Here is a 26,856-nt window from a genome sequence, read left to right on the forward strand (position 1 = left end):
GACAGAAGCAGCAGGGTGTCTTTATTTCTGTTGCTATAGCTTAACCAAGTCAGCATTCATGGTACACAGAGACACAGTGGGAAGCTACAGAAGCCTTCAACACGTACAGTACTAGTGAGTGGAACAAACAACGATGAGGCAGAGGACCGGAACAAAGTCAAACAAACAGAAAAAGATACAAGAACAAAGATTTATGGCACTCATTTTTAGTTTATACTCAGAATAATATTGCTTTTAAAACACAACCTCTATCCTTCATCATTGTTGTTTTTTATCACGTTATATTTTCACTGCATTTAAATATCAAATATATTCCTTTACTGATGTATTTACGTTATTGCAAACATTAAATGTACCTAACATTAGTTAGTTTATATGTTACTTTGATAATAGTTTTGTTCAAAAGTACAAATTTTTACAGAAAATAACAGTCCAAGTTTGGAAGGATATACTGGGGGACGGGACATGCACAAGGATCTGATAGGAGGGCTTAAGCGGGGTCTCCCATTGGCTGAGAGGAGCTGTCACTCACACAGCCGGTCACACATGCATTCTTCACTGGTATTTTAGACATCAGGTACAATCCTTTATTCATATTTTGTTCTTTTTAAAGCTATACTACTCTACTCCGATCCATAAATAGGAGCTTTACATGCCAACAGAGACTCCTTGCTGGGACAGCCATCAGCCAATCAGAGCGCTGATTCACTTCCCTCCCAGTGTTAAGAAATAAAAATGGCAAAGAGGTCGACAGACAGGTACAGTGAGTACGTCACACACACATACGCACACACACACACACATTAAAGGTGGTTAACGCACACAATGACGCACTCAGGCGGAGTGAGAAGGCAAAAGTCCCAGTCAGCAAATGAAAATGTACGTTTTTCTGTGAGAATCCCCAAAGTCCTGAAAGATTATATATGTATATATATTTTTAATCTTGAATGTGCACATCTTCCTCCCACAAAACAATAACATGCACATGAAATATGGAACTTTTGTGCAGTTATTATCTTGCAGGATGAAGATCATTTACAAGTTATTGTTTTGTGCAGAGATGATGCAGATATGGTTTGGCAAACAAAATAATAACCTATTATGAACAGTATCCTTAACGTGCAACGAGTGGATCAAACTGGGTAATACCTTGTACACACAATATTACAAACATAACATATCATGTTCTGGGGACTCTCATCTGCTCCATCAGCTAAACCAGTTTTTCTAGTTTTCTTTTTCTAGCTTTGAATCCTTTCAAGTGTAAACTGTCACAATAGAAATAAATAATACATACAAAATAAATACAAGTCCAGTCTTCATGTGTTAAATATATTTGGAGGCCATTTGTTGTTGTTGTTTGGGATAAAAAATATAATTTTGTGTATCTGATCATCTGGGAATTTCTGTCACCTTGAGTCCGATGTTTTCAACTTTTAAAATTACATTTTAATAATTCACTCTCAGTGCCACATGTGTAAGCTGAAACTCTCTCTCTCTCACACACACACACACACACACACACACACACACACACACACACACACACATCTTTCCAAGGACAAGAGTTATGTAACGATGTATTTCTCTGACTGTCTTTTCATCTTTCCATCACCTTTCCTTCTCCCCTCTCTCTCCTCCTCCTTTGTCCCTTTCTCCTTGCCTCGTTTCTGCACCTTTCTATCCATCCATCCATCCATGCATCCATCCATCCATCCATCCCTCCCTCCCTCCATCGTGTCCTGTTGGCTGGCGGGCCAGAGGCTGAGCAAGCGCCCTGTCACATTACCCCACTGCTGAGTGAATTACTCTGCCTCCATTAGACTAACGAGAAAGCAGGAGGACGGAGGGATGGAGGTGGTGGTGGGGGGGGGGGGGGGGGACTGAGGGGGGAGCACGAGGCCGGCCGAGCGGGGAGGAAGGAGAAGAGCAATGCGACCGAGAGATGGATGGGGATGGAAGGGGGAGATGATGAAGAGGGGGGAGAAGTTAGATGAGGTGGAAGGAGAGCGATACGAGACGGAGGAGCAAAGGAAAGGATGGAAGAGAGGAGGAAGGGAGCGGAGGATGAAAGGAAGGGAGTAGGGAAGACAGGAGGGTGGGTGGAGGTTGATTAGAGATGAAACAGAGGGAGGGGTGGAAAGCAGGGCAGCAGGGCGGTGATGGAGGGAGAGGAACAGATGCAGGAGATGGAGGAGAGGAGGGTGGTGGGCAGTTGGTGGAAAAATCCAGTGAAGGAAAGGAATAAAAATATAATCGGCAGGACGGAGAGATAAAGGAGGGAGTGTAAGGAACAGACAGGGAGAAATGTTAATAGAATACATCACAGATGCACACGACACTGAGTGGATGACACACACACCTCGAACACCACACGCATTTAGCTTTTTGAAGTGAATCTGAACAGAAGATTTTTAGAATTTAAGGCCTAAACATGAACCAATACGTGTAAGGAAATCTTCCATACGGCTACATCGATATAAAACTATCAATACGACTCAATTTTTGAGGGAAATCAGTCAAAAATTCGTTTGTTGAGCTTAACAAAGATAAACCCCTCCAGTATCCCGCCATCCTTCTTTCCTCCATCTAGAAAGTGATTCATTCTCACAGTAATGTAACAATTTGTCAAAATGTAGGACAAATATATGCTAAACCTTTCTTTCTCTGCAGCCTAGTGTGTTCTCCGCCTCGCTGCGGTTCTGGATGCTGCCACCCAATAGAAGTAGGATGAATAAGCAGTAAAACACACCTCGTCTCAATTCTACACACTCAGCAGTTTGGCTGCCACAGTCTCACTAGGTTGGACATGACCACTAGCTCATGGAAACGTTAGCAGATTTAAGAGTAGAGACAATTAATTTGTAACTGTGTTGATAATTGCTTAAAGCTTCACACGTGGGCAGCGACGCGGCTGGTTTGTGGACGCCCACAGAGCCGACACATAGACCCTGTGGTGACAAAGAGTACGCCAAGCAGACCCTCTTCACGTCCTTACAGGCGCAAAGTAGATCTTCAGCTATAGAATAGTAGTCAGAAATGGGGTTTCTCAAATGGGGGTATTTGTACCTCTTACTCTTACGTGAGATTTAAAATATATATATATCAGTCATTGATAATGATAATTCCTCCAAACAATCAGACTATAATAATAGGTTCAATAAAAAAATTATGCAAGTTTGATAAACCACATTTTATATTCAGCATTCCGATCTTCAATGCAGCTGTAATGTGTCAACTCTCCAGCAAGAATGTTAAAGCGCTGGTTGAGGGGACACCAAGCTGAACTATTTCATAGGGGGGTATAATATCAAAAAAACATGAGACCGCTCTAAGTCACTTCATTTACAGGTTTCCCATATGGCCGCCAGTGACGGGCTTTTATGTTACTTTTAAATGATTTCGTCTTTAAAAAGTACATTTTGATTGGTATTAATTATTCAAGCTTGTCTCTCAGCTCACACATGCACCTGAGGCAGTATTTGCCTGAAAGTTCAACCAAGTTCGACTCTACGGGACGTGAAGATGACCTGACAAGTGTTCACGTCATCGCGCTCTGGCAACTCAGCATTTTGTGGATTAACAACTGTAACCCGTTACTGGAGAAAGAGCTTAATATTCAAGTAGCCACAGTGGGGTGGAGCTGTTGCCTTTGTGATTCATTTGCAGGGATAAATATATGTATATCTATATCTTTTTTTTACATATAAGTCGATATTTTCAGTTTCCTCTATTTCTGTCTATTTATGCAAAGAAGACAGCGACAGTATGGCACTAAAGCTGAGAGGGCCATAAAGATTTAAAGTGACATTTTGAAACGTGAATCAGGCACCAGTCAGAGTGTCAAACACCTTCTAAAGTACGAATGTAAGGATAGAGCTTACAAACCTACGTGTCACATCAAACTAGCATAAAGTGGTTTTGCCAATGCAGAACGTAGGGAGTCTAATGTCCTCATGGAGCCGCTCCACACATAAACACACTTATGGCTTTTACCGTATGAGAAATACACAAGACAAAGTGAAGCAGGACATGACAGGTAACGGGAATAGTGGTCATAATAGTAGTGATGAACATGGACAAGACTTAAAAGGCCTCAGCAGAAATAAACAGCGTGGTTGAGTCCAAAAAAAAACAAAAACAAAACCCTGATATGCTGGAAAGAAAAAAGGAATCGTCCGAAAAGAAAATATGCGTTTATGAGATCAACACAAAGACAAGTGAGTCAACAGTAAACCAGCAGTGGTGCAGCGTTGTGGGCCTGTTGTTGAGATTTGAGTTGAACACACACACATATGCACGCACGCACACACACACCCGAGGTAATGACACATCTTTGACATTTCTAATATTCCTCCATATCAAGAGCAGCTTCCCTCCACAGCCCTCGATCTCCACGGAGACACGCGCAAATTCAGAAAAACAACACAGAAATAAATAGTATAAATAACACAAATAAAGATCGACAGTGCCCGTGTTTGTGTGTGGAGTGAACAGAAAAGAAGAAAAGAAAAAGTTTGACTGAAGTTAGACTTCACTGAGGGGCTATGGAGGAAAATGGCCGTAGCTGGTTCTCTCTGCCTCCGTCCTCCCCGTTGTCGTGGCGACGCTGCGTCGAGGCTCTTAGAGGTCAGTGCAGCGCTCCTGCTTGCTGTAGTGGTCGAACTGGCTCTTCCAGTGCATCATGTAGGAGGACCAGCGGTGGAACTCTACCTTCCACTGACGCTCCGCCTCGTCTATGTTATCTGAGGGAGGAAACGCCATGTTATTGAGAACCAGGATGCAAGGCAGCAAATATTCAGACAGCACTACGACTCACTACATGGTGAGTTCAGACACAGATGGGTTTCTTGTGCTATTAACTATTTTTTCACACAGAACGTGAATATAATGTGGCTTAAAAGCAACGCATGCTATGTTTTTTTGGAACCAGGTTGATTTTTCCAACTTTATCACTCCTGGCAACATTGACCAAGGCAGCACAGACCAGAATCAACCTTTCCCTTTTTAGTTTTTCACAATAAAAGTTCTTGACATATTCGCACTGCCGCATACAGGGGTGGATAGATTTAGTAATCATATTTATGTTATGAAATTATTACTTTTTGACTTCAGACATGTGTGTCCATTAAATTCCTCACCAAGTGAGCCAAATATGTAAAGCCTTTACAGACAGCTTGTGGAGATATTGAATGAATGACCCTATGGTGTTCTCTTACTTGTAGTTTTATTCCATAGTGTGAATCTTGTGAGTATGATTTGGCTTCCCCAAAAGTTAAATTACTGTCCTAAAATGAAGAAATAATTGTTTTTTTATTATATATTATTGATTTTATTTTCCTAAATTTATTCAAGCACTCAAATATCAAGCTACACATGATTGTAAAACGACTTTGACCCTCTCATTTTCAGAATTTATCCTCAGGTCCTTACAGTTTTTAACTTTTACTTTTAGACACCTTCAGGCCTATAATTTTGTTATTTACTCAAGTTTAATGACTCGTGACGACCTGTATTCACTACATGGTAGTGTTAAGAAGTGTTTACCAGTGATGTTGAGGAGGCGTGGCAGGAAGCGGTTCCAGAAAGCACACATCTGGTTCCTCAGACCTTTGTGGACCTTCATTGGTTCAGTATTGAGTCCGACGTGTTTCTGCTCTGTGACGGTGAACAGAGGCCAACGCTTCTTGCTGTCCACCAGCCCTTCATGGTTCACATTGGGATTTCTGAGGACGAAGGGGGAGGTACAGAGACACAAGGACATAGAACAAGGACGGATTAAAAAGTGTAGAAATAAAAAGATACCAGTAATGCTGCTCCTCTGGATGCAGCTGGTAGAGAGTAAACCACAGTAAACCAGTAAGACGCCACTATGCACAAAAGCCAAATGCAGCTGAGGGCTTGACCATAAAATATAATAAAATGTTGGACAAATTACAATTTACACCTTGTGACGATGGCGCAAGATGAATAATCTTGTCCACAGTCAGTGGCATCATCTTCTGGGGACCATGAATGTACTACATTTTGTGCCAATCCATCCAGGAGATATTTCACTGATTGAAAACTTTCACCTGCTGGTTGCGCTAGAGGAAAAGTAAAGGGACTAAAGTCATTAGAATTCACTGGCTGGGCACGATGGACATCTGATGATAGATATGATACTATCTGAGCCAAATTTCATGGAAATCCATCCAGTATTTTTTTATATTAATCCTGATCAAAGTGGTGGAGCGACTGAGCAGCCAATTCCATGACGTCCCATCACAGTGATTTATTAGTATCAGAGTGATCTAACTGGGAAATGAATCATGTGGGTGACTTATCTTTGCTTCCACTTGTCTGTGTTTTCATGGGCGGAGGTTTGCTTTGCATTAACCAGACCGTTACTACTCGCTACTCCGTAGCTTAGCAACCTAATCAAGGTCTGTCCTCTCCGGTGTACTCCTCTGCTGCTCATCATAGTTTACAAGTACATAGCAGCCTACGATGCCTCACCCAGTTCGTGCAAAGTTGGCCCAGTACTTCATCATGCGTTGGCTCAGTTTCTCCTCCTCCAGGGTGTAGTTGAGTCTCTTCTCCAGCGGCAGGCCGAAGACAAACTCGATCTCGTAGCCGTGGATCACACCCATCCACTCCGGCCAGACCAGGTTTGATGCTCGGTGGTCAAACAGGTAGAGGTAGACCCCTCCTTTGGTGAGCAGGGGGAGAAAAAGATGGTTATTTTGTGTCTACAGCGATGGTCTGACATCCCCAGGAAAACGTTCGCTGTCTTCACTGACAGGTGTTGTTTTTGTACCCACCAGCAGGGGCAGCATTTATAGCAGCTGAAGCGGTTTACTGCCATCAGACTGCTGTCGTGTGACCGTTTTACAATGTTTGCACTTTGCCACGAGACGTTTTCATTGACCCTGTAAGAGTGCTTCACACAGCATATTTTTATATTGCATTCTAATTTAGAATTTTTTATTATGATATCATGAAACGCCACAGCTTTTTTCATGCCTAATATATTAGAGATTGTTGTTCAAATAGCGAGAATGAATTAATATACCTCTATTCTGGTGAGAAATTAAAACAATACAGGTGCAAAGTGAATACAGATGAAAATAACCAACATTTTATTGGGCTGCAACGCAGGGTTTTATCCCACCCACAGTCCTTCCGCTGGCTTCAGGCCTATCTGGTGGCTTGTGTGGTGTTAGAGTCTCAGATATGGGGACAGAATGAGGATATTGTAAAACATGTCCTTAAAACTCCCGTCTGCTAGATGTAGTCTGGCTTGGTGAGGAAAAGAGTCCAACTGATACCCAGTTGATGCATCACATCCGTGTGAAATTGAACACACTCACATATCTTACCTTGTGAGCTCCCTCCGCTGTTCATCCCTCCCCCCGTGTTAGCCTTGAGGCCGTTGTGCTGGGCGTAGGAGCGAGCAAAGTGGGCCAGCGGGCAGATGACGTTATGGTCCCCCACGATGTCGTCCATGGCGTCGCGGTTCTTCTCCCCGTTGTTCTCATCCATCCAGTCCGTGTACTGCAGCACCACCGCCTCCAGGCCAATGTCGTTAGCATGCGGTACGCCCAGCTTGACACCTGTGAAGTTTTTAAATGTTTTTAGCTGCATTTGTAATCGTTTTAGAGGCGACAGTGGTAAAGTAGAACTGTATATATTCATATATATATATATATATATATATATATATATATATATAAAATATATATAAATATATATATTTATATATTTTCTAATCTAATAATGTTGTTTTTACTTTTTGTCTATAGATACATACAATTTAAATGGAGGGGGATCAACAAGGAAGAAAGAAAAACGTGATTGAATGATGAGTCCACTACACTTGACCAATCAGATTGGACTAAATTCCCATAGCCTCCGTCCATTCTTAGTCACCTTCCAGGAAGTCCTCTCTGGAGATCAGGCTGTCGTTGTCCTTGCTGAAGCCCGGGGCTCCGTACAGCAGGAAGTAGGAGCCCTCGTCCTGGTTGACTCCCAGCAGGATCTGTGTGTCTTTAAAGTTGCCCGAGCTGAGCATGGCCTCGGGAGTGTCGGGCAGAACATCGCCATCCACAACAGGGACGAATGAAAACCGGAAGAGGGCGGACCACGGCAGGACCTGATCAGGACAGGACGACAAATGTACCACAGAGTTGGTCCAACAAAACACACATTCCACGAACGCAAAGCAAATCTTTTGCATGGCATGGTTACACACATTACCTGCCACTCCTGGTCGATGAGCTCCTGTGGATTTTTACTGCGCAGACAGTCTACCAGCTCAGTGTCATTGCCTCCGTTGCAGCCGACCAGTTTGCCCAGCAGTGTGGCCCGTCTGCGGGCTTCAGCGGGGGAGACCGAGGCCCAGGGACAGTTGGGGACCCCGCTCTGCAGGATGGCCCTGGTGAAGGTAGGCCGGCTGTCTGGAGACATGAGGTGGAATCCTACTGAAGCACCGCCAGCGCTCTCACCAAAGATAGTCACCTGTTTGGTAAAAAGAAAGATCGTGATCAAAATAAAGTCCGCACTTGATTCTGTATGTCGAACGAATAGACAAATAAAAGAGTGAGAAACTAACCTGTTTGGGGTTTCCACCGAAGAAATGGATGTTGTCTTGTACCCACTGCAGCGCCATCCTCTGGTCCAGCAGACCCACGTTGCCGGGGGCCTCAGAGGTGCCGTGCAGAGCCAGGAAGCCGAAGGCACCGATCCGGTAGTTCATGGAAACCACAATAACCGTCTCACTGTGAGCGAGGTATCGGCCGTCATACACATCCAGGGAAGAAGAACCGCTGTAGAACCCTGGAAATGTCACAAATCACAGTAGTATAACTCATTGTCAATCATAATCATAATCCCCAATCAACAGTTTACTGTCTAAATTGAAATGTCCACATTATTACATTCACACAGTTTTTGAAGGATACAGTACCTCATACTGTATCCTGTTTAATGTCTAGAAGAGTCCAATATCTTTTACATCTACAAGGAAACAGTTGATCTTATTTCCTGTATGTTTACTTTATAAACTGAAATTTAGTTAAATCTCTCCAGTAGTTGCAAAATGATTGGCCAATGATGATGTCTGCTCTGATATAGAGTTTAAGAATGGAAATTTTATATGCTTAAAATGGTTCTAAAACACACTGGAATCAGTTTACCTTTACCACATTTTGTGAAGAAACATTTTTTTTATTGAATCAGATCAAATAAAAGATAATGTATAAATAACATTTTTAAAATAGCAACATCATGTGAGTCTGTTATTTCTGACAAACAATAACTATTTTTTAAAACAGGCTCTATTTTGTCTGCCATGATAGCGAGCTAGACAGCTTTTTCAACTCACTCATGTGACAATATTCATAAATGAGTGTTTTTTAAATCATGATCTGAGATAGAATCCTATGTTGTCCCATCCCTTGTGTGCACTAGCATTATTCTGGTAGCTCCGTTAGACGTTAGATGACATGACAAGGCAATTAAAGTGGTGGAGATGATGAGATGGCTGAGAGCAGCCCATCCTAGTTCCACATTGTTACTGAGACAGTCGTGATATGATCTGTGGTGAACGTGGAAACAATTTAAATAGATGTCTAATATTGTAAAATAACCGTTTGTTCTCCATGCTGAATGTCTACACTCAAAGAGTCTAACCAATTCATATTACGTCTCATTCTGCATGTGACTAAGTACCTCCGCCGTAGATCCACACCATGACGGTGAGATTGTGAGGTCGTGGTGAGGAGGGCACCCAGACATTGAGGTACAGGCAGTCCTCGCTCATCTCTCTGTTGGGATTCCACATCTCGCTGCCCTGGAAGCCCGGGTACGTTGTGTCCACAAACTGGTAGCAGGCGTTGGGATAGCTGTTGGCCTCGTACACCCCTGTCCACGGGCGTTTAGGCTCAGCGCGACGGAAACGCCGCTTCCCTACCGGCGGCTCACCGAAGGGGATGCCCAGGAAAGCGGTGACGTAGCTTCGGTCCGGCACCGCCTTGCGGACACCTCGGACTCGACCAGTGCGCGTCTGAACGACGAGGTCTGCCTCGCTCTGGGAGGAGCAGGTAGGGATGAGGAGAGACAGGAGGAGGACTGGGGAGAGGAGGAGAAGTATGGAGGTCTGCATGATGGTGGCGAAGACGGTCTGTTGCGGCCGGAGCTGTGTTCGCGATTCCCTCTCCAATCAGGGAGGGCTGGGTCTGTCTGCTTCCCCTCAGCTCTACAGACAAACACAAAGAGAGAGAGAGGGAGGGAGAGAGAGAGTAAATAATGTGATTACAGTAGAGGAGCATGATGGAGAACAGAGGGAGGGAGAAAGCAGATGAGGAAAGAGATGATGGGCCAGAGGAAGTAGGAAGTGTCATCAAGGTAGATTCAGAGATTTGTTCAGACAGGCAGACAACTCAAATACAAATGGTTATTTATCACATGTGTAATATTGGTCACACATCTCTGCAACAACACATGGAATCACATATTCTTCATTCATATTCAAATCACATCTCGAAACGAGGTCACGAAAAATGTCATGATTATCCTGTCAAAGTAAATGTGATTCCCGATAATATCCAATATCATAATATGTTTAAAACTAAAAAAGATAGTAAAACAAAATGGAATCATTTTACATTTTTTAAGAAAAAAATATTTATATTATTTTCTAAAAGATAAGACATCTTTTTTTCACTAAACATAATTTTTAGAGAAAAAAGAAAATGATAAGCTCTCTGCTTAAATAAAGGACAAATACGTTTTATGAATAGATTTTTGTATCTACCCGTATGTTAGAAAACTCAACAAGTCACTCATGACGATATTTACAATCATCCCAATAATGGAAATTCATCATAAAATATCGTCACACCCCTTCTCTTTTTTTCTGACCTTGCAAAAACATTTGTTTTTCAGGTGATTATTACAACACTGTAGAAAGTGTTTGCGCTATGAATGAGGTGTTTCAGCTGAGTAAATCAGTTTGTCTTCTTTATCTGAAGACCATAAGGTGTGGTTGGAAGCTCCTTAGTCAACAGGCCTGGAGTTAACTATTTCATCACACAACCTTTCCAAGTTCACACTAAAATGTCTAACAGCTTTTCTGTCATACTGCAGTATCAGTATCTCAGACGACTATGATCATATTTATTGATAATCACTTCTTAAATTGATTGAACAGCATTGTCCATGTCTTGGATTTTGCCAGCTAGTTAAACACATGTGAGGGCTTCTCATCAGTGAATGTAGCTGTGTAGGTGGGCTGTGGCTTCCCAGAAAAGACTTATTAAATATTCAACACAACACAGAGCCTACAGCAGTCTGCTGCTCTACAGCCCAGACGACCATGTTGGTGCTACAGTACAATCAAACTGCTTCTGCTTTGGTGTTCTCTTGAAAACAAAAGCCATTAACAAAGTTAGCTTCCATAATTCAAGGTCAACTTCACAGCTAAGTGTTGGTAGTGATGGTAGTGAGGCTGCGGTAGTAAATAGATAAAGCATCCCCTGCTCTATTGTCTATTTGACTGTAAATGGACTATAATTTACAAAATGATCATCATGCTGGATTGAAGAAGGCTTGAAACTAGAGATTGAGACCATAAACTCATGTTTACAATGTTTACTGAGATAATAAATCAAGAGAGAAGTAGGATCACTTTCTCAGAGACTTTTATACAATCAGGCTTCTTTTTGTGACCAGAGGAGGCTCCCCCTGATGGCCAGCAGAGAGAATGCAACTTTAAGCCACATCAGTGTGGCTTCACTTCAAAGAACCGGAGGTTGCCAACTGCACTGACCTTTCCAATAGAGATACTGTGATCAGGGTTTTTGATCACTATGATTGATTTGATTAACTGCGATTACAATCTGCTGAATTTATATTCATATATCACCAATTGCTTCCTGTTCCTAAAAATATTTTAAAGCTATGCAGCTCCTGCATAAGAGGCCTTCCACTGCACATGAACCAATCTATAGCTTTCTGTTACTATAAGGGCATCTCATCGTCACAAAACATCAACTGCAAAAAAAACAATCCAACTGTCAAATTGAGGCAAAAGCCCTCGAATGCAGTTTGCTCAGTGGAACGGAGAGCTACCTCGGAGTAATGGAGAACACCAATGTGGAGAGTGAGACGAAATCTCCGTGTTGCTCTGCTCACGTACCGCAACTGATCAGATTACTTGATATCGTGATGCAATTTTCATCCCCATTACACACAGCTTGTATTTCAAAACATTTGCTATGCCATTTTGTTACACCACTCGTATAAATACCTGTTTTCATAATCCATCTTAATGAAGTCTTGCTGCAGACTTGTGATTCATATCTTCCACTGATCTACATCGATTCACAGATTCCAATAAGGGTTACTACTTTGTACAGGTGAGAATCACCAGAGGTGCTACGCTACAATAATATTAGAATCATTATAATATTATTGTGATTTTAAACAATATGCATATTGTGTTAACCTACATTGCAATATATACATATATATATCACAAAATATTGCAATACTATGATGTTTCGATGTTCCCCCCACCCCTACTACTACGTGTCTTGTGGAGAAACCCCCACGTGCCGTAATGAAACCCGACTGCCATCGCGGAAACCTCTATAAGCAAGTTTCCACTGTGAAGGAGGGAAAGTTATTTTCTTTCGGCAGGCTGACATGTTTAAAGCCCCTCAGCAGTCAACAACAAAGGCTGAGACAGGTGTGTGGTCATGAGGGGACTATAAAAAGGCATCAGAGTAAAACCCTAGTAAATGCCACACCGTTATGGATTAATGGGGCACTTACCAGATATGTATCTCCTCATCGAGAGAAACTTAAGACCTCTTAGAGACCGTATGGAAATTATAGTTTGGAGTTTCTGGGGGGGAAGACATGTTTATTTTTGTCACCAAATGTATTTTTATTTCTATTTTTATTTCATTCCATGGCCTGGGGTGAATACTCAAATCTGATTGGCTACAGGGTGTCCATTATTCCTGATAATAACACTGTCAAATTATATTTACTGTTTGTCAACCGTACGCAATGTTATGGACTTTGAATCTTTGAATTTTATGCTAGCTTCATGCTAGTTGAGAATTCATAAATACTGATATCGATTTGGGGACAATGGATAGTTGGCAAATCTTATCGTTTCACATAATGTCACATATTATTTACTTATCTTGCTCGGATGACATTAGCTTTCGGCTAGCGGAGTCAAAGGGTTCTATGAGCTGAGCATTGCCAAGTTGCATCAAAGGTTTGTCCTATTTACTGGAGCGGTGAACAATGTTTCCGTTGCATCGGAATCTTATGGGATGGTAATGAATGTTCCATGAATTAGCAAACCCTCAGGCGTTTCCAGAGAAACCGAGTAACAGTCTGTGAAAAACTTTAGATTTAGATCACAGAATGCATAAATAAATAAATGTATACTCTTAATACTTTTTCTATAACAAGAGAGCATTATCGATTATTAGGAATTAATGGCCGACTGGGAGGCCCCCCCATCCAACTAGAGGACGGTTCATTTTTAATAATAAACACTTTGTTCAGACAAACATTTAAAAATAAGCGATTCACATTGGGTGAGTGTCTCAAAGAGACACACAAAGTTACGCAAGAACATAACCGAAAAGACAATACTGTTGACAATACTTTTGTTTAATGCATAATAATTATTGATATTGTGTGGTTTACAATGGTTGATGCATTCAATGACAGATAGGACAACTCCATCTAGATGTCAGTCTGTTATTGCGCCCAGGAGGAAACTGCAGCACGCTGCCGTCCTTGCACCTAATAAAAAGTAATTAAAGAAACAGCCGTTGGCTCTAGTTTCCTCCTGGGCTCAACTATGGACTGACATCTATGCTGTTGAGTATTATGCTTTCAATTTATCCTGACTGAGCTTTCTATATGCCCTCATTAATTACTCGAGAGGATACAACTCATCTGCTGTGACATTTCTACAAATAGCCACATTGTTGCTAAGTCTGAACCATTATGAAGACTTCACACTGGAATCGGATTCGACTTCAAAGACGTGACTTGGACTTGGCATTTGTGGCTAATGTTTATTCCTGGTGTAGGAAAAACAGTTGGGGATACTGCTGTTGGGGATGCTATTGTTGGCGGTCTGGAATGGCTGCAATTTATAGGGTCTCAATCCCAACGTTTCATCAATGAGGTCAATGTCAACAATCTTTCAGCTTTTAAATAACCATGTGCAGTTTGTTGCACAAAAAACACTGGTCTTCAGTAAACTCAATGCAAGCTACACTATCACATGGACAAGTGAATCAGCTGAGTCAATATGGTGAGATCGGGCTCGCTTGTAAAAGAGATATCTATCTCAATGTGGTTCTTCACTGGTTGAATTAAGGTAAAACATGAATGAATGAAACAATATGATGAAGTAGCCAGGTCAGATTTTTCTTTTAACAAAAGAAAACTTAAGCTTTATTCCCACTGTCCATGTTGGAATTCCATTGACAATATTATGTTTGTTTGGAAGTGTGAGGGACAAGGAAAGGTGACATCACCAAAATAGATTCACTATACAACTGAGAGGGAGTGTGTTCTGAAATAGTATCGATACACACACACACACACACACACACACACACACACACACACACACACACACACACACACACACACACACACACACACACACACACACACACACACACACACACACACACACACACACACACAGCTGCCCCCTATCCCTTACAGCACCTCCAAGCTAATCCTGTCACTATGACAACCATACATTGCAAAACATAAACAGGAGCCTCCAAACCGACAGGTGGGAGACAACTGTCTCCAGGCATTGTTGCACATAAGCAAACACTTAATGTGAGCATTTTTAAAATCGGGATATACAATAAAGTCCAACCTCATTCTATCCCGACACTATAGAGGAACCAGGGTAAAAAAAAGGTTTCATTTCTCTTTTACTTCAGGATTCCAGTCAGATATGAATAATAACGATCTGAGCCTGTCGGTGGCAAAAAAGAAGCACTTTTAGTGGACGTACATTGACATTGAGGGGTTGTCCTGAACAATTACATTACAGCCTGCTGAGCGCCTGCAGCTCTCTCCATCAACATCCTCACTTAGAAGTGAAAACATAAGAGCCGTAGTCTGGATGAAACAGATCTGTAGAACATACACAATGTTGTGGCTGAATGGAGACGAGTGGTAAACACAGACAAAACCCACTAAGTACAACTTTCTAAAAGTACAGTTCTGGTTGAACAGTGCTGTCATACACTAAACAATATAAATATTTAGGCTTCACTTTGTTGAGCATCTGACTTTTAAGAAGGGACCATTAACGTAAACAAAAACTGTATGTTCTCGTCATATCGCCTAATAATTCACATCAGTTGCAATTCTATGTATTTGTTGTAACTACTTTTGCTTTGTATGCATAACCAACAAATAAATAAATAAAATAAAAATGAAAATAAAATTCTTAAACAATTCTAAATCAGTTTAAAAATGCTAATAATTGATTATTGTACATTTCCATCAACGTTCTGTTGTTTCACCTAGCAGACCAGCAGAGTGCGCAAGCTAAATCATATTGCAGTGCTATACAACCAACTTCCAGCTGACTTTGGTTGGTTGGGCCCAGACAATAACTCCACATTAAAGAACTGGTGCCCGTAAGGCTCTGTGGAGAATAACGGCTTTCCTGGGAACTAAGGTTGCAGCAGAGACGCTGCTTTCCGCTGCTGCAGACATCACATTAACAACAACACTGCAGGGTGCTCCACTTCTTTTCCCTTTATCGCCTCTTACCCCTCAGAGTTATGTTTCATATTGCATTTCAGTGATTAGAGCCTGAAAATACTGCCCAACTTTCTATTTATTCAATTGCGAATCAGCTTTGAATCAGTATTGATTCTTGAGATGATCAGGATTAGTGCCCCGGGTCTGTGTGGAGCGACGAAAAGAAATGTTTCCATCATTCCTTCAACCACCATCTCTAAGAGGTTGGCGTTCTGATATGTCTTCATATCCAAAAACCTGTTGATATGTCCTTCACAATGTTCAAAGGTAGGTGTGTTTCTCCTTGTGTTTGGTTTCCTGGTGTATCTGGGACTTCACAGCTGTACAAAGCAGCAATAAAGGTAATTTCAGCCGTGATGGATGAAACATTGTAAACGTCTATACAGAGGGAAGATAACTTCACTAATTAATAGAGCAAACGGTAGGCAGCTTCAGAGCTTCAACATTTAAATTATTATTATTAATAATACAGGAATATTCTGTGTCCATCTATCCCGCTCTCCCGCAAAAACACACAGCGAGTGAAGCAGTGCACCGCAATATCAGTGCAAAAGCATAAATATATTGGAAAAAAAAAAAAATTCCAGACAAGGTATTAGCTCTCTACTCTCCTGCAGCACATAATGAGGCGGTCCACAGATTCCCTTGTACTGCTTTGACACAGTGAACAACTACTACACTATATTATACCCATACAGCTGCAAATCCACCCCGTCATAGAAACACTGGTAGAGGAGACAGGTCTAATGTCGTACTGGGTATGTGGACTCAGACGCCCTTTTTTGCGCTGACTCAGTGTAGCACACTTTAGCCGTGGGCAACATGGAGGGCTGTCATCTCATGCATTTCACTCCAGTGGGGAAGCAGCAGCGTCCCACGTTCCTGTTCTTATGTTCACCTGATAGACAGCAGAGTCGCGTCTTCTATTTCCTCATTCGTCCTCCTTTGCCTTCGAACTGCTGCTGCATCACATTCAAAGCGTCTCACTGGAAAATCACCACGAGGCTTGTAAAGTTGGAGTCCTGTCTTCCAGCAGTTGGCATCATCTACCCTTGGTGGCATATTTCTGGCACTGTATTTATATTCATGCTGCATGTCCCACGTGAAAACATTTCCAACACAGCTCTGCTGTAAAATAGGAGGAGTGAAAGAAGGGGCACGTTCAGCACCCACAAAACGTAGCAAAACGTTCATTCAAAGGGAAACCGTGGTGTTATGGAAGGGCTTTGATTGGATCCAATTAGCACAATGTCGTTTTAATACACATCTGTTGCAATAAAAATGATAAAAGTTGTAAATCCCATTTGTGTTACTTCCTTTTTAGGGAAAACAATACAATCTTAAATAAGAAGATCATAAATCATAAGGTCTCCCTACATAAATAAAGGATTACAAAAAAAAATGTTTCCTGGTTCTAGTTTTCACTTCTCTACCATGAAATCGAACTTGCAGCTTTTTCAATTCAATAACGACGATATTTATGGTTATCCCGATAATGGAAATTTACCATGATCAACTTACTGTGAGTGTTTTTTTTGGGCGATGCACGAAAACAATCTGCATAAAAATCATCCCATCCCTCAACATAACATAGCAACAGTTCAGTCATCACACAGTGTGTACTTGAACTTGGGAGAGCATCTAACATGGAAGGTGTCTCTTTTTTAGACAAACGTTCAACTGATCGACTTCACACTTGCAGGTGTATTGCTGAGGACCCGGTGATTTTACCAAATCCAGCATCGACTTAATTTATAGAATCTGAATTCATTCAAATCCCAAATCAACTCTAAGTGGCCCATCATGGTAAGTAACTAGATTTATAAATACTTAAAAGTCAAAGACTTCAACTCTATTCTGTTTTTACCTGATAACGGTGCTGCAGAAGATATCAAATATTGTGTTGTTGTACTGACACTGAAGCTAAGCTTGAAACAATTCCTTTCATTTTTTTATTAAACTTTCAATTTTCTAGATTTAATAATAATCTTCATTTATAGAGCACTTGTGCTTCACACAAGGCAGCAGATTGAAAATCATAAATATAATAAAAATTGATGATAAAATGAAAACATAAATGAAACCGATAATCTAAGTAATGAAAAAATAATAATAAAAATGACAAAGGAATAAAAACGGAAATAAAAAGATTTAAGAAGTCCGGATTGATTCAGAGATGAATAATTCCTAAATGATCTTTAAAAGTCAATGGGTGACATCACAGACACTGGGTCCACGTTGCTGGAAATCAAGGGAGGACCACATGTAGAGAGGGGGAAGGGGTAGGGAAGAAGGAAAGATGTTTTATGGGGGGGTGTACGCATCGCAATTATTTATAGCAGTGACAGCTGCGTGGCGGGAACAACAAGGGGGAGGTAAGAGAGAGGAGGGAGAGTGAGGCTGCTGGGAAGTAGAGAATGAGGATGCAGGAAAAGGAGAGGATGAAACTGGTGATGATCCAGTGGATTCAGTCAAGTTCATATTTTGGAGGACTTTACTTTCATGCTATACCTCCGTTTGACAAATGCTCAGCTTTGTTTGTTTGGAGTGAGAAGGTAATTTATGCCAAACAGTGAGCCGTTTAAAGGTGGGAGGACACAGATGTTGACATCTCACAGTGAGCAGGTCGGGTTAGGAATGTAAAGTTGGTTGTCTGACGCTCGTATCCAGCTATTTAAGTTTTAACTGGTGTTATCTTAAAGAGTATTCATCAATATGTACATTGTTTTTATTTGAATTTGTCTAGTTTTTCAAATCTTTACTACTAATAAAGGCTTTTATTCTAAGCCTACATCATCGTTGAGGACAGGTGTGTAAACATCACAAACCTCCATCATTATTATGTCTCTCTATGGCTGACAAGTGAATTCTTATTTTGTCCAATATAATCTGTCTGTTGGCATTTTCCATGAGAAACAATGACATATGAAGCTCAGTAATAATGACAATGTTTCAATTTCCCAGGTGTTTTAATACCATTCAATTCTACAGTTTGATGGTTTAACTATTTTAACTATGTTTAAATATTTTTCAACTGACAACGGATCACTTTGTGTGCTGTGAACGGTGTTGCTTGTATGAACCCACAGAGATCCTTCGTGGCCTCTTTAAAGGCACAGTTCACCCAAAATCTAAAATCCATATTGGTCGTCTTACCTGTAGTTCCATTTATCAATCTAGAGAGTTTTAGTGTAAGTTGCCGTGGTTTGTTAGTTATAACTAGCGATGTCAGTCGTCTCTCCAATAGGAATAGATAATAGTTCCCACATAAATCTGCTCAGAATGTTGAACTATTCCTTTATATGCACCAACTTTAACTTCTGAAGGTGATCCTTGAGAAAAGAGGAGGGACTAGATGACGTACAAGAGAGAGAGAGGGAGTGGCAGGAAGAGGAGGATTCAGGTTGGTGAGGAAATTAGAGAGGAGGACTCTGGGAGACACTGAGTGGAGGGGCCTGAGACTGGGTGGGAGAAAGTGTGTCACTTCTCAAATTAGACCGAGGAATTTGTGTATGAAGTTCACAGGAGGATTGGTTTCACTAGGGGGGGTTGCACGTCTGTGAGTGTGTCTCAGGATAAAACCCGGGACAGAGAAGTCATGATCGGTGCACAGCGATAGAGTTATCAGTGATTTGGAAAATAGTGCACTGAAAATGTGTTAATGTATGGTTCTCTGAAAAGACACAGCACGGGTCTTTGATCAGCCAGTCGCTTCATTGTAGGGATCCAGTGAAGACGTGCGTGTGGTCAAATACGTTCTATATATAGAAACAACATTCAAATCACACGGAAAAAATGAAAGACGCTCCAAGGCAAAACTCCAACAACTAAATTTTCAGTGCAGAGATGGAAAAAAGACAGGAGATCAGGGGAATAATTAATCAGCTCTGAGCTCTGAAAATAGTTGGTAGATTAATTGATTCAAATAATGTAACATAACACATTTAACAATTTAAGACTCTCATCGTCAATGTTGAACACAAACATACTTTATTAATCATTGGCGTCGTCAGGCTTTCAGGGCTTTAGTAATGTTTTTGTCTAGCCACAAATGGCATAGAAATAAAATGTAATCATCATTAAATGTAAATAATTTAATTGACGACCACACCAGCCCGTTGCTGCTGCCTGTGTGTGTGGATGTAGAGACACCGAGGGAGCCCGGCTGGCAGGCTCACACAGCACCAGTCCTGCTCCGGCATGGGATGACATCACAATCTCATGTCACCACTATCCTTGCCAGAATAACTGTGATTCACGATGCTATCCCTATTATAAATGTATTTTCTATTCCTTGATATTCTTGTTTTTAATTATTTATTTTAATTTAATTGTATTATTATTAAATTTTAAACTTTATTTTATTATTGGCTGGTTTTAATGAGGGTTTTTCAATGCATTTTAATTTTGCTTTTATTTTCTTTTAATCCTTTTTTTTTCACTTTATTGTATGACATTTTTATAATGTGAAGCACTTTGAGACTGCCTTGTGTGAAATGTGCTATACAAATAAAGTTGCCTTGCCTATTATCGTCTAGATATGATGAAATATGAACAATTAAAGTGTCACTAAAACCCTGAAATCGTTTAACATTTTGTTAAGAAACAAAGATCCTTTTTAGTGAAAGACGATGAGATGATCAGAAATCATGAGGTCTCCTTGCATAAATAAAGTATAAATAAATAAAAATGTATTTTTGCATCCTGTATTTTTTAAATCAGACTCTAAGACTTGTCTACCATGACAACAAGCTAGACAGCTTCTTCAAGTCACTTTTATCTTGCAGTCACGGTGCAGATGTCCGTTTCGTCCAGAGCAACTGTCTCACACTACTATTAAAAATGAAATGGAAAGTTTGCAGTAGTGATACAATGCAGTAGAATTAACTGTGGGCAGTAGTGCTGCAGGCGGCTGCTGTTCTGCCTGCAGCACTACTGGCCACATTTAATTACACCACAGGCTCCGAGCTCAGCCCCAGATGGTCTGGAATCAACCCCAGACCTCGTCAACTCCAGACAGTCACAATAACATGCAAAAAACAAGTATTCTACGTACAAACGACTGTAAAAGAGTACCATGGAGGAAATAAACAGATGGAAAATAGAATAAGGTAATGACAGCTCACATCTGCAAATGGGTTTTGCAGAAAATAGTTAATAAAATATAAATAATATACACTCTGTGCCCATTGTATTAGGAAAACAAATGCCATTTAATGCAATCCAATACACTACTCTGCTATAATGTCGAACATTATGATCCCTATAACGTCCAGGTTTTTTGACACAGAGACATGTTAAATGTTTGAGCACTGACTAGGCCACAGTTAGTTGTGGTGTTGTTCCTGGCTGCATTATTTAGACCTCAGCAATAAACATTACATTTACACATTTCTGACTATGTCAAAAACAAAAAAACTGAAACTGCAAAGGTAGAATAAATGGCAGAGCTGTTCTTTTGAATTGTTTTAGATTGTACAGGTGGGACCACTAAGTGAAAAATGTTTAGAGAAATTGGCTGGTAGCATAGTGATATTACGGTATCATCTAGAATCTTTTGGACTATTTTGCTGGTCTGTTGAAAAGCACAGCAGGTAGTTCAGATGAAACGCATGTTGCCCATTAAAGCAACCAGCTCTGAGTCCGTGTGATTACAGGAACGGATTGGGTTGCAGGAGTGAATCACTTGATGCCTGTGGGAAAGGTTGGTTCTGGTACTTTGGGGATGCAGGGCAGGATTTGTAAACCTTTCCCATGCAGGATAAGTTAACACATCCTCTCCAGTCGTATTGCCATTGAGAGTTTACTGATGTACAATAGGCCATCTCACACACAACCACACACACTAAAATCAATACAGCATAGAATCACAATATTTGGGTATTATAGATACGCGGACACCATGTATCAATGTTTTATCATAAACCATTAATGCTATGAATAAAAATCAAGTGTTTTGGTAAAAACTGCTTTTCAATGCACTAGATGGTGCCGAGTCTTTTTCTGATTATGGGTAAAGTCGACGTTATTGGCAGGAAGTTGGTCCAAACAAAGATGGAGTATTTGACAGACGTGATCACTATACGTGGTTTCCACTATGAATATACATAAACATATTGAATTGTAACCCCTATCTGATACTGTTATTATAATTATTATAAGTATTGTATTTTAATATCACATTACGAATCCCATGATAAGATTTAAGATATGAATCTTCATGCTGCCTACCCTTATGTGTTATGATTCTTTGCATTCTGCCATAAATACAAAGTAAGGTAATATTATGCTATAAAAAGTAAAATTAAAGCTTGTTAAGCTTCTTAGTGATGTGTGTAAAAAGTCTGAACCTGCTTTAACACAGAGTCCTACATACTGTACCAGTGAAGCGTCTCAGCTCTCTGACGGACAGACAGACTGGCAGCGGGCGACTCACTGGAATTTTCCATATTGAAGTTTGGCCATCTAATGTTTCAAACAATACTGCGACTACAGGAGATAAACACTTACACACATAAAGTGACTACTACGACTCAGATACTGAGAGGGGTTTAGGCTGGGATAGACTGGAACAGACCAGAGAGTAAACAAAACAAAGTCTAAATGTCTAAAAGTCTGAAATGACCCATCATCAATGCTCATACACCCGGCTAATACACAATCAACAGGGCTTCTATTTGGGGTTTTTGAGAGCACTATAATGCATAAATATTATGCTTTGAGCTGAGGGGAACGCTGTCAGAGACCGAAACCTTTAATCGTGAATAAAACCGCAACTTTATGTCCATAAATGGTCCTGGACCCTGTTTTCATGTAGAGAATTAACCCTACCATTCTCTGAATAGTGAGACAGGGGGGAACATTTCAGGGTACTTGGCAAGGCCCTCATGATTCCATCTATTAAATAAGAATTTATCTGCATTTATCTCATCAGACTCAGTTACACAAAAAAACAACAATAGTGGTCCAGAAGGTAACTTAATCCATGTGGTTTCATCCTATGTCCAATGGTATTTTGGAGTAGAAACTGCAATACAAAAGAGTAACGGTTTGCTATAGTTAGTGGTTGTTCAAATCTGTGTTCATGATGAAGTGTGTGACGTTTTTAAGCGTAGCAACCACGCTTAAAAGAGAATCAGTTTGCTGACAGGTCATTAGCAATTAGCAGCTTAATAACTTTTCTTCATGCCAGCGGACAGTCAACAGAACCCTAGAGAGGAGCTGTGGGAGCTATAGTGAGTCCAGCTTTTCGGTGGCTTTTTTCTGAAATACGTCTGGCTTAAATCTTCTTTGATAAATTTAGGAGGCTCATTAGCAAAAGACGATGACAGCAAAGCTAACTGCTTCCATCATTGATAAAGCAATTTGAAGTCATGCCACTTAACAGCAGGCACACACATCAGTCGACACCGGCATTACAAAAACATTTTGCGCTGCGAGGGATCAAGCTGGCTGCACTTGGCGGGCAGACCGCAGGACAGATGGGGGACGACGGGAGCTGGCCACAATGTTTACATTAATGATACTTGATGCTCAAACATACACCGTTACCCTGACAACCCCCCCGATCTTAATCTCTAAATGAGACTATGAAACATGTTATGATGTTGTTTTTGTTAGTGGGAAAAGTGTTGTGTTCTGCAGGTATAATAACATTTTCACTGACAATAACAAGTGTGATATCCAGCACCATGTACGAGTTCGATGTTCCACATCATTACACTCACCGCTGTGTGACGTGGTTTTACATCACGCAGGCAGTGCAGGATGACGGCAGAAATGTAACATCCTTGATTTAAAAGCTGTCTGGCTCCAGATGATGGCAGCCAGTTAATGCAGAGAATCAGCCCGTAGAGCTCCAGAATAAACATCTCTTTTTGCTGCCCACTCCATGAAAGTGTTCTCTGCTTTCTGTCCTGACTCTTAACCCACCCACAGGCTGTGCAGGTTACAAGTCAAGTTGCACATCAAACACAGCCCCTGCAGTAGCAGCGTGTGGAATCTATACAAGCGAATACACCAAGTTTTTACATGGTATCAGCTCAGATCTGAAAGACTGTTGTTATAATGATAAGAATGTTTCAACTCAATAATGTTCAGTTAAGGAGAAAATTACAAATGTTTTTCAGTTAAGGAAGCCGTTTTAGGAATGATCCCACTGGAAATAAGAAGGAAACAAGATAAATATCTGTACACAATAATATACATAGTTGCATTAAAGCAAGTTACACAGAATTGGCTGACATTAAACCATCATCTAACAGCATCTGCTAACTGTGGAAGAGATCAGAGAATGGAATAGAGGGAGTGTAATAGCAAGACAAAGAGACCACTGCAAGACCCCCATTCTTCCTTTTAAAATCTATGAATCTTACTACTATTATCATGATAGTCGTATTAATAAAAATACTAATAATAATAGCAATGATGAAATGAAAGATATCATCCCATCCCTGGCCATTGACCATCAGAACCAATAGAAAAAGTTTGAAAACATTCACACTCCCAACTTTATGTGGAAAGGTTTTTAGATGTGGCATTGTATTATATCCTTTGTTTTTTTTAATGTCTGCCTTATAAAGCATGTTTTGATAACTTACATACATAGTATTAGTAGTATTATACCACACAAGGTATGTTTGTTTACAGATTAAACCTTCATTGCAGAACATGAGACTAACTCGTGAGGTTATCGTTGCCCACGTGTGCGTGAAGTCAGAGCAAGTTGGGATCAGTCGGACACAAATCTAACCAGCATGCATTGTGCGGCAAGCGCCAGTGATGGATTCTGCGCAGGCCTGGCTCATCTCCAACAAGCCTAATGTATCTTGTAGCCCTAGCTTCTACTCATTACATGAGTATTTTCAAAATAAGATTCATTCTTCACTGGAAGAAGGTTTAGGAAGAGTGTGGTTGATGTTGACTTGACTGACTTATTGACTCAGGTGACTACTAACTAACTAACGAGCGACTCACAACTTCTGGGACAAAATGTCATCGTTCACTTTTAGTTTTGCACGGGACATTGAAAGTGGTCTCCCTGATGAAAGTCCTGTGTTTGTTTGACCTGCCTCCCCTCTACGTCGGTGGCTTTGAAGGTCTATTAATGATGCAGGTGAGTTAACATTGAAGTCAGTTGTTATCAGACGGCAAGGGGTTGTCCGCTCCAATATTCAACATCAGATATGAAACATATCGACACAGGGATTCATCCGCTGCTTAAAATAGGAACCAATGAAATGTGTCACAGACCGGGAAGTAAGAAAATATTGAGAGATGGACCAACAAATTGTTGGTTTTAGTGTTTTCATGGAGTTTGTTGACATTAAGGCATAAGAATCAGACCCGCCTTATCCTTTCATCATCTAAGCTTGTCAGACTAGAAAAGCAGCGTTGGAGTTTAACCTCTCCCTACAGAGCAAAACTGCAGAGTCAGAATTCACTTACAGTTATTATCCCTTGGACAGAAATTGCGGCGCAAATACAACTTTCAATAAATAAGTCAAATCTGCAGCATTGATTACACTTTGGCAGTCGCTCCACTGAGAATGCAGATAAAGAACGAGCACCACCGGCTGCCAAGACTGCATTAACTGTTATGACTTACAGAAGCAATAAATCCAGGCTACAGTGAACCGCAGCAGCAGAGAGGGAGGAGAGGAGGACCACTTTGTTTTAACCACACAATCAGAAATCATGTCTCTGATTTAGCTTCTCTTCAGCTGACTTCAGCCAAAACGCAGCATCCCTGAAAGCCCCGACTGTTATACAACATGCATTCAACACAGGTGGAGAGATTAAACAGAATATGTCATTTGAGAGACGCTACGATGTACAGTATCCTTCTGTTGGCGGACCATACACAGTCTACAAATGCCTCTGTCAAGCAATAATACAGTTATGAAGCAACACTATTGCCACTGGTTCAAATATGATTTAATTATAGAAATGTGCATTTAATAATGCTATATACCGGGTGATTATGTTGAGTTAGACAATATGAACCATTTACAAATGCAAATATTGTTAGAGATGTATTAGAAAGGCCTCTGTATTCTAAACAGCTGTGCATTTAACCACAAACAGCACGCCGGTTTTTATGGGAAAGGTTCCTCTGCAAACCAAAACACATGCACATCTGATACTGCGTGTGTGTCGGTGTGTGAGACCCGGAGACGGACCGAGTGAAGGAAAGAAGACACCAACAAACACACAGCAGCCACACGCGTCTCACCACCGAGGAGCGTCACACATCGATTTCCCCGACAAGTCTCCTGCAGCTCGAACACACATCCTGCCTCGTTCACTCAGCCACCTCCGAGAACACGCTGTCTGTCGCACGAGGCAATTGATTATCGCAACAATTTACATACCTGTGTAACTCAATGTAATCTTGCAAAACGTCCACCTGCTACAGGGTTGTGGGCAGTAGCCTGTAGAGAGCATTAAGTTGCAATACAATATCACGAAATAATTGTTTTTTTTTAGAGGATATCTGTATGCCGATAAGAAACACCACTCCTGTCGATTGAGCGTCGCTATCCGGCCATATTACACGAGCAATGTGGATTTGCAGATAAGCAAGGGAACCTTAAATTGCCGCTGTATTAAACGGGATTCGGTGTGGCGCTCTGCCCATGTTGGAGAACCGCACGTACGCACAGTCTGACCTGGTACCGGTCCCGTGGAGCCGGGGGAAAATGACTTGTAACCATGGTTACCGTTGATGTAGCAAAGACTACAGGACATCAGTCATGCACGAGACAAACAATGTTAAAAAACCGCACGAGCTACACGGGCTCGCAAGGATGAAAGCAGACACAGACAGACAGCTGAAATTGAATCAAGGGTCGGTTTCCGTCTTACCTGCCTACCTCCGTGGAGCCAACCCGAGCTGGACGACCTGCTAGCTTATTTCTTCCTTTTTACGACACCGGACTGTGTTCTTTAGCCGTATGTTTCCTGAAGGAGAGGTGTGTCCAGCCGGCTGTCAAAGAGGAAATGTCGGTAATGCCTCCTCCCAGCAGCAGAGCGATG

At 41.1% G+C, this 26,856-nt stretch overlaps 1 protein-coding gene across 1 annotated transcript; it reads right to left on the reverse strand.

Annotated features, from left to right (window-relative positions):
* Positions 1–26,856, reverse strand: ache (acetylcholinesterase (Yt blood group)). Its single transcript, XM_084003820.1, has 9 exons — positions 26,686–26,856; positions 9,712–10,237; positions 8,594–8,817; positions 8,239–8,499; positions 7,912–8,134; positions 7,362–7,595; positions 6,499–6,691; positions 5,548–5,726; positions 1–4,745 (listed from the first exon to the last, which is right to left on the reverse strand). The coding sequence occupies exons 2-9, from the start codon at positions 10,142–10,144 to the stop codon at positions 4,624–4,626; spliced, it is 1,869 nt and encodes a 622-aa protein (XP_083859946.1). The 5' UTR covers positions 10,145–10,237; positions 26,686–26,856; the 3' UTR covers positions 1–4,623.

This window comes from Eutrigla gurnardus, assembly GCF_963514095.1.
Source record: "Eutrigla gurnardus genome assembly, chromosome: 23".
Lineage (NCBI taxonomy): Eukaryota > Metazoa > Chordata > Actinopteri > Perciformes > Triglidae > Eutrigla > Eutrigla gurnardus.

Excerpts from the sequence above, each read along its gene's own strand:
- ache (XM_084003820.1), bottom strand. The coding sequence starts at position 10,144 with ATGCAGACCTCCATACTTCTCCTCCTCTCCCCAGTCCTCCTCCTGTCT. Across the intron at positions 7,596-7,911 it reads CAGAGAGGACTTCCTGGAAG|GTGTCAAGCTGGGCGTACCG; the intron begins GTGACTAAGAAT and ends AAAACTTCACAG. Across the intron at positions 6,692-7,361 it reads CAGCGGAGGGAGCTCACAAG|GAGGGGTCTACCTCTACCTG; the intron begins GTAAGATATGTG and ends TGCTCACCAAAG.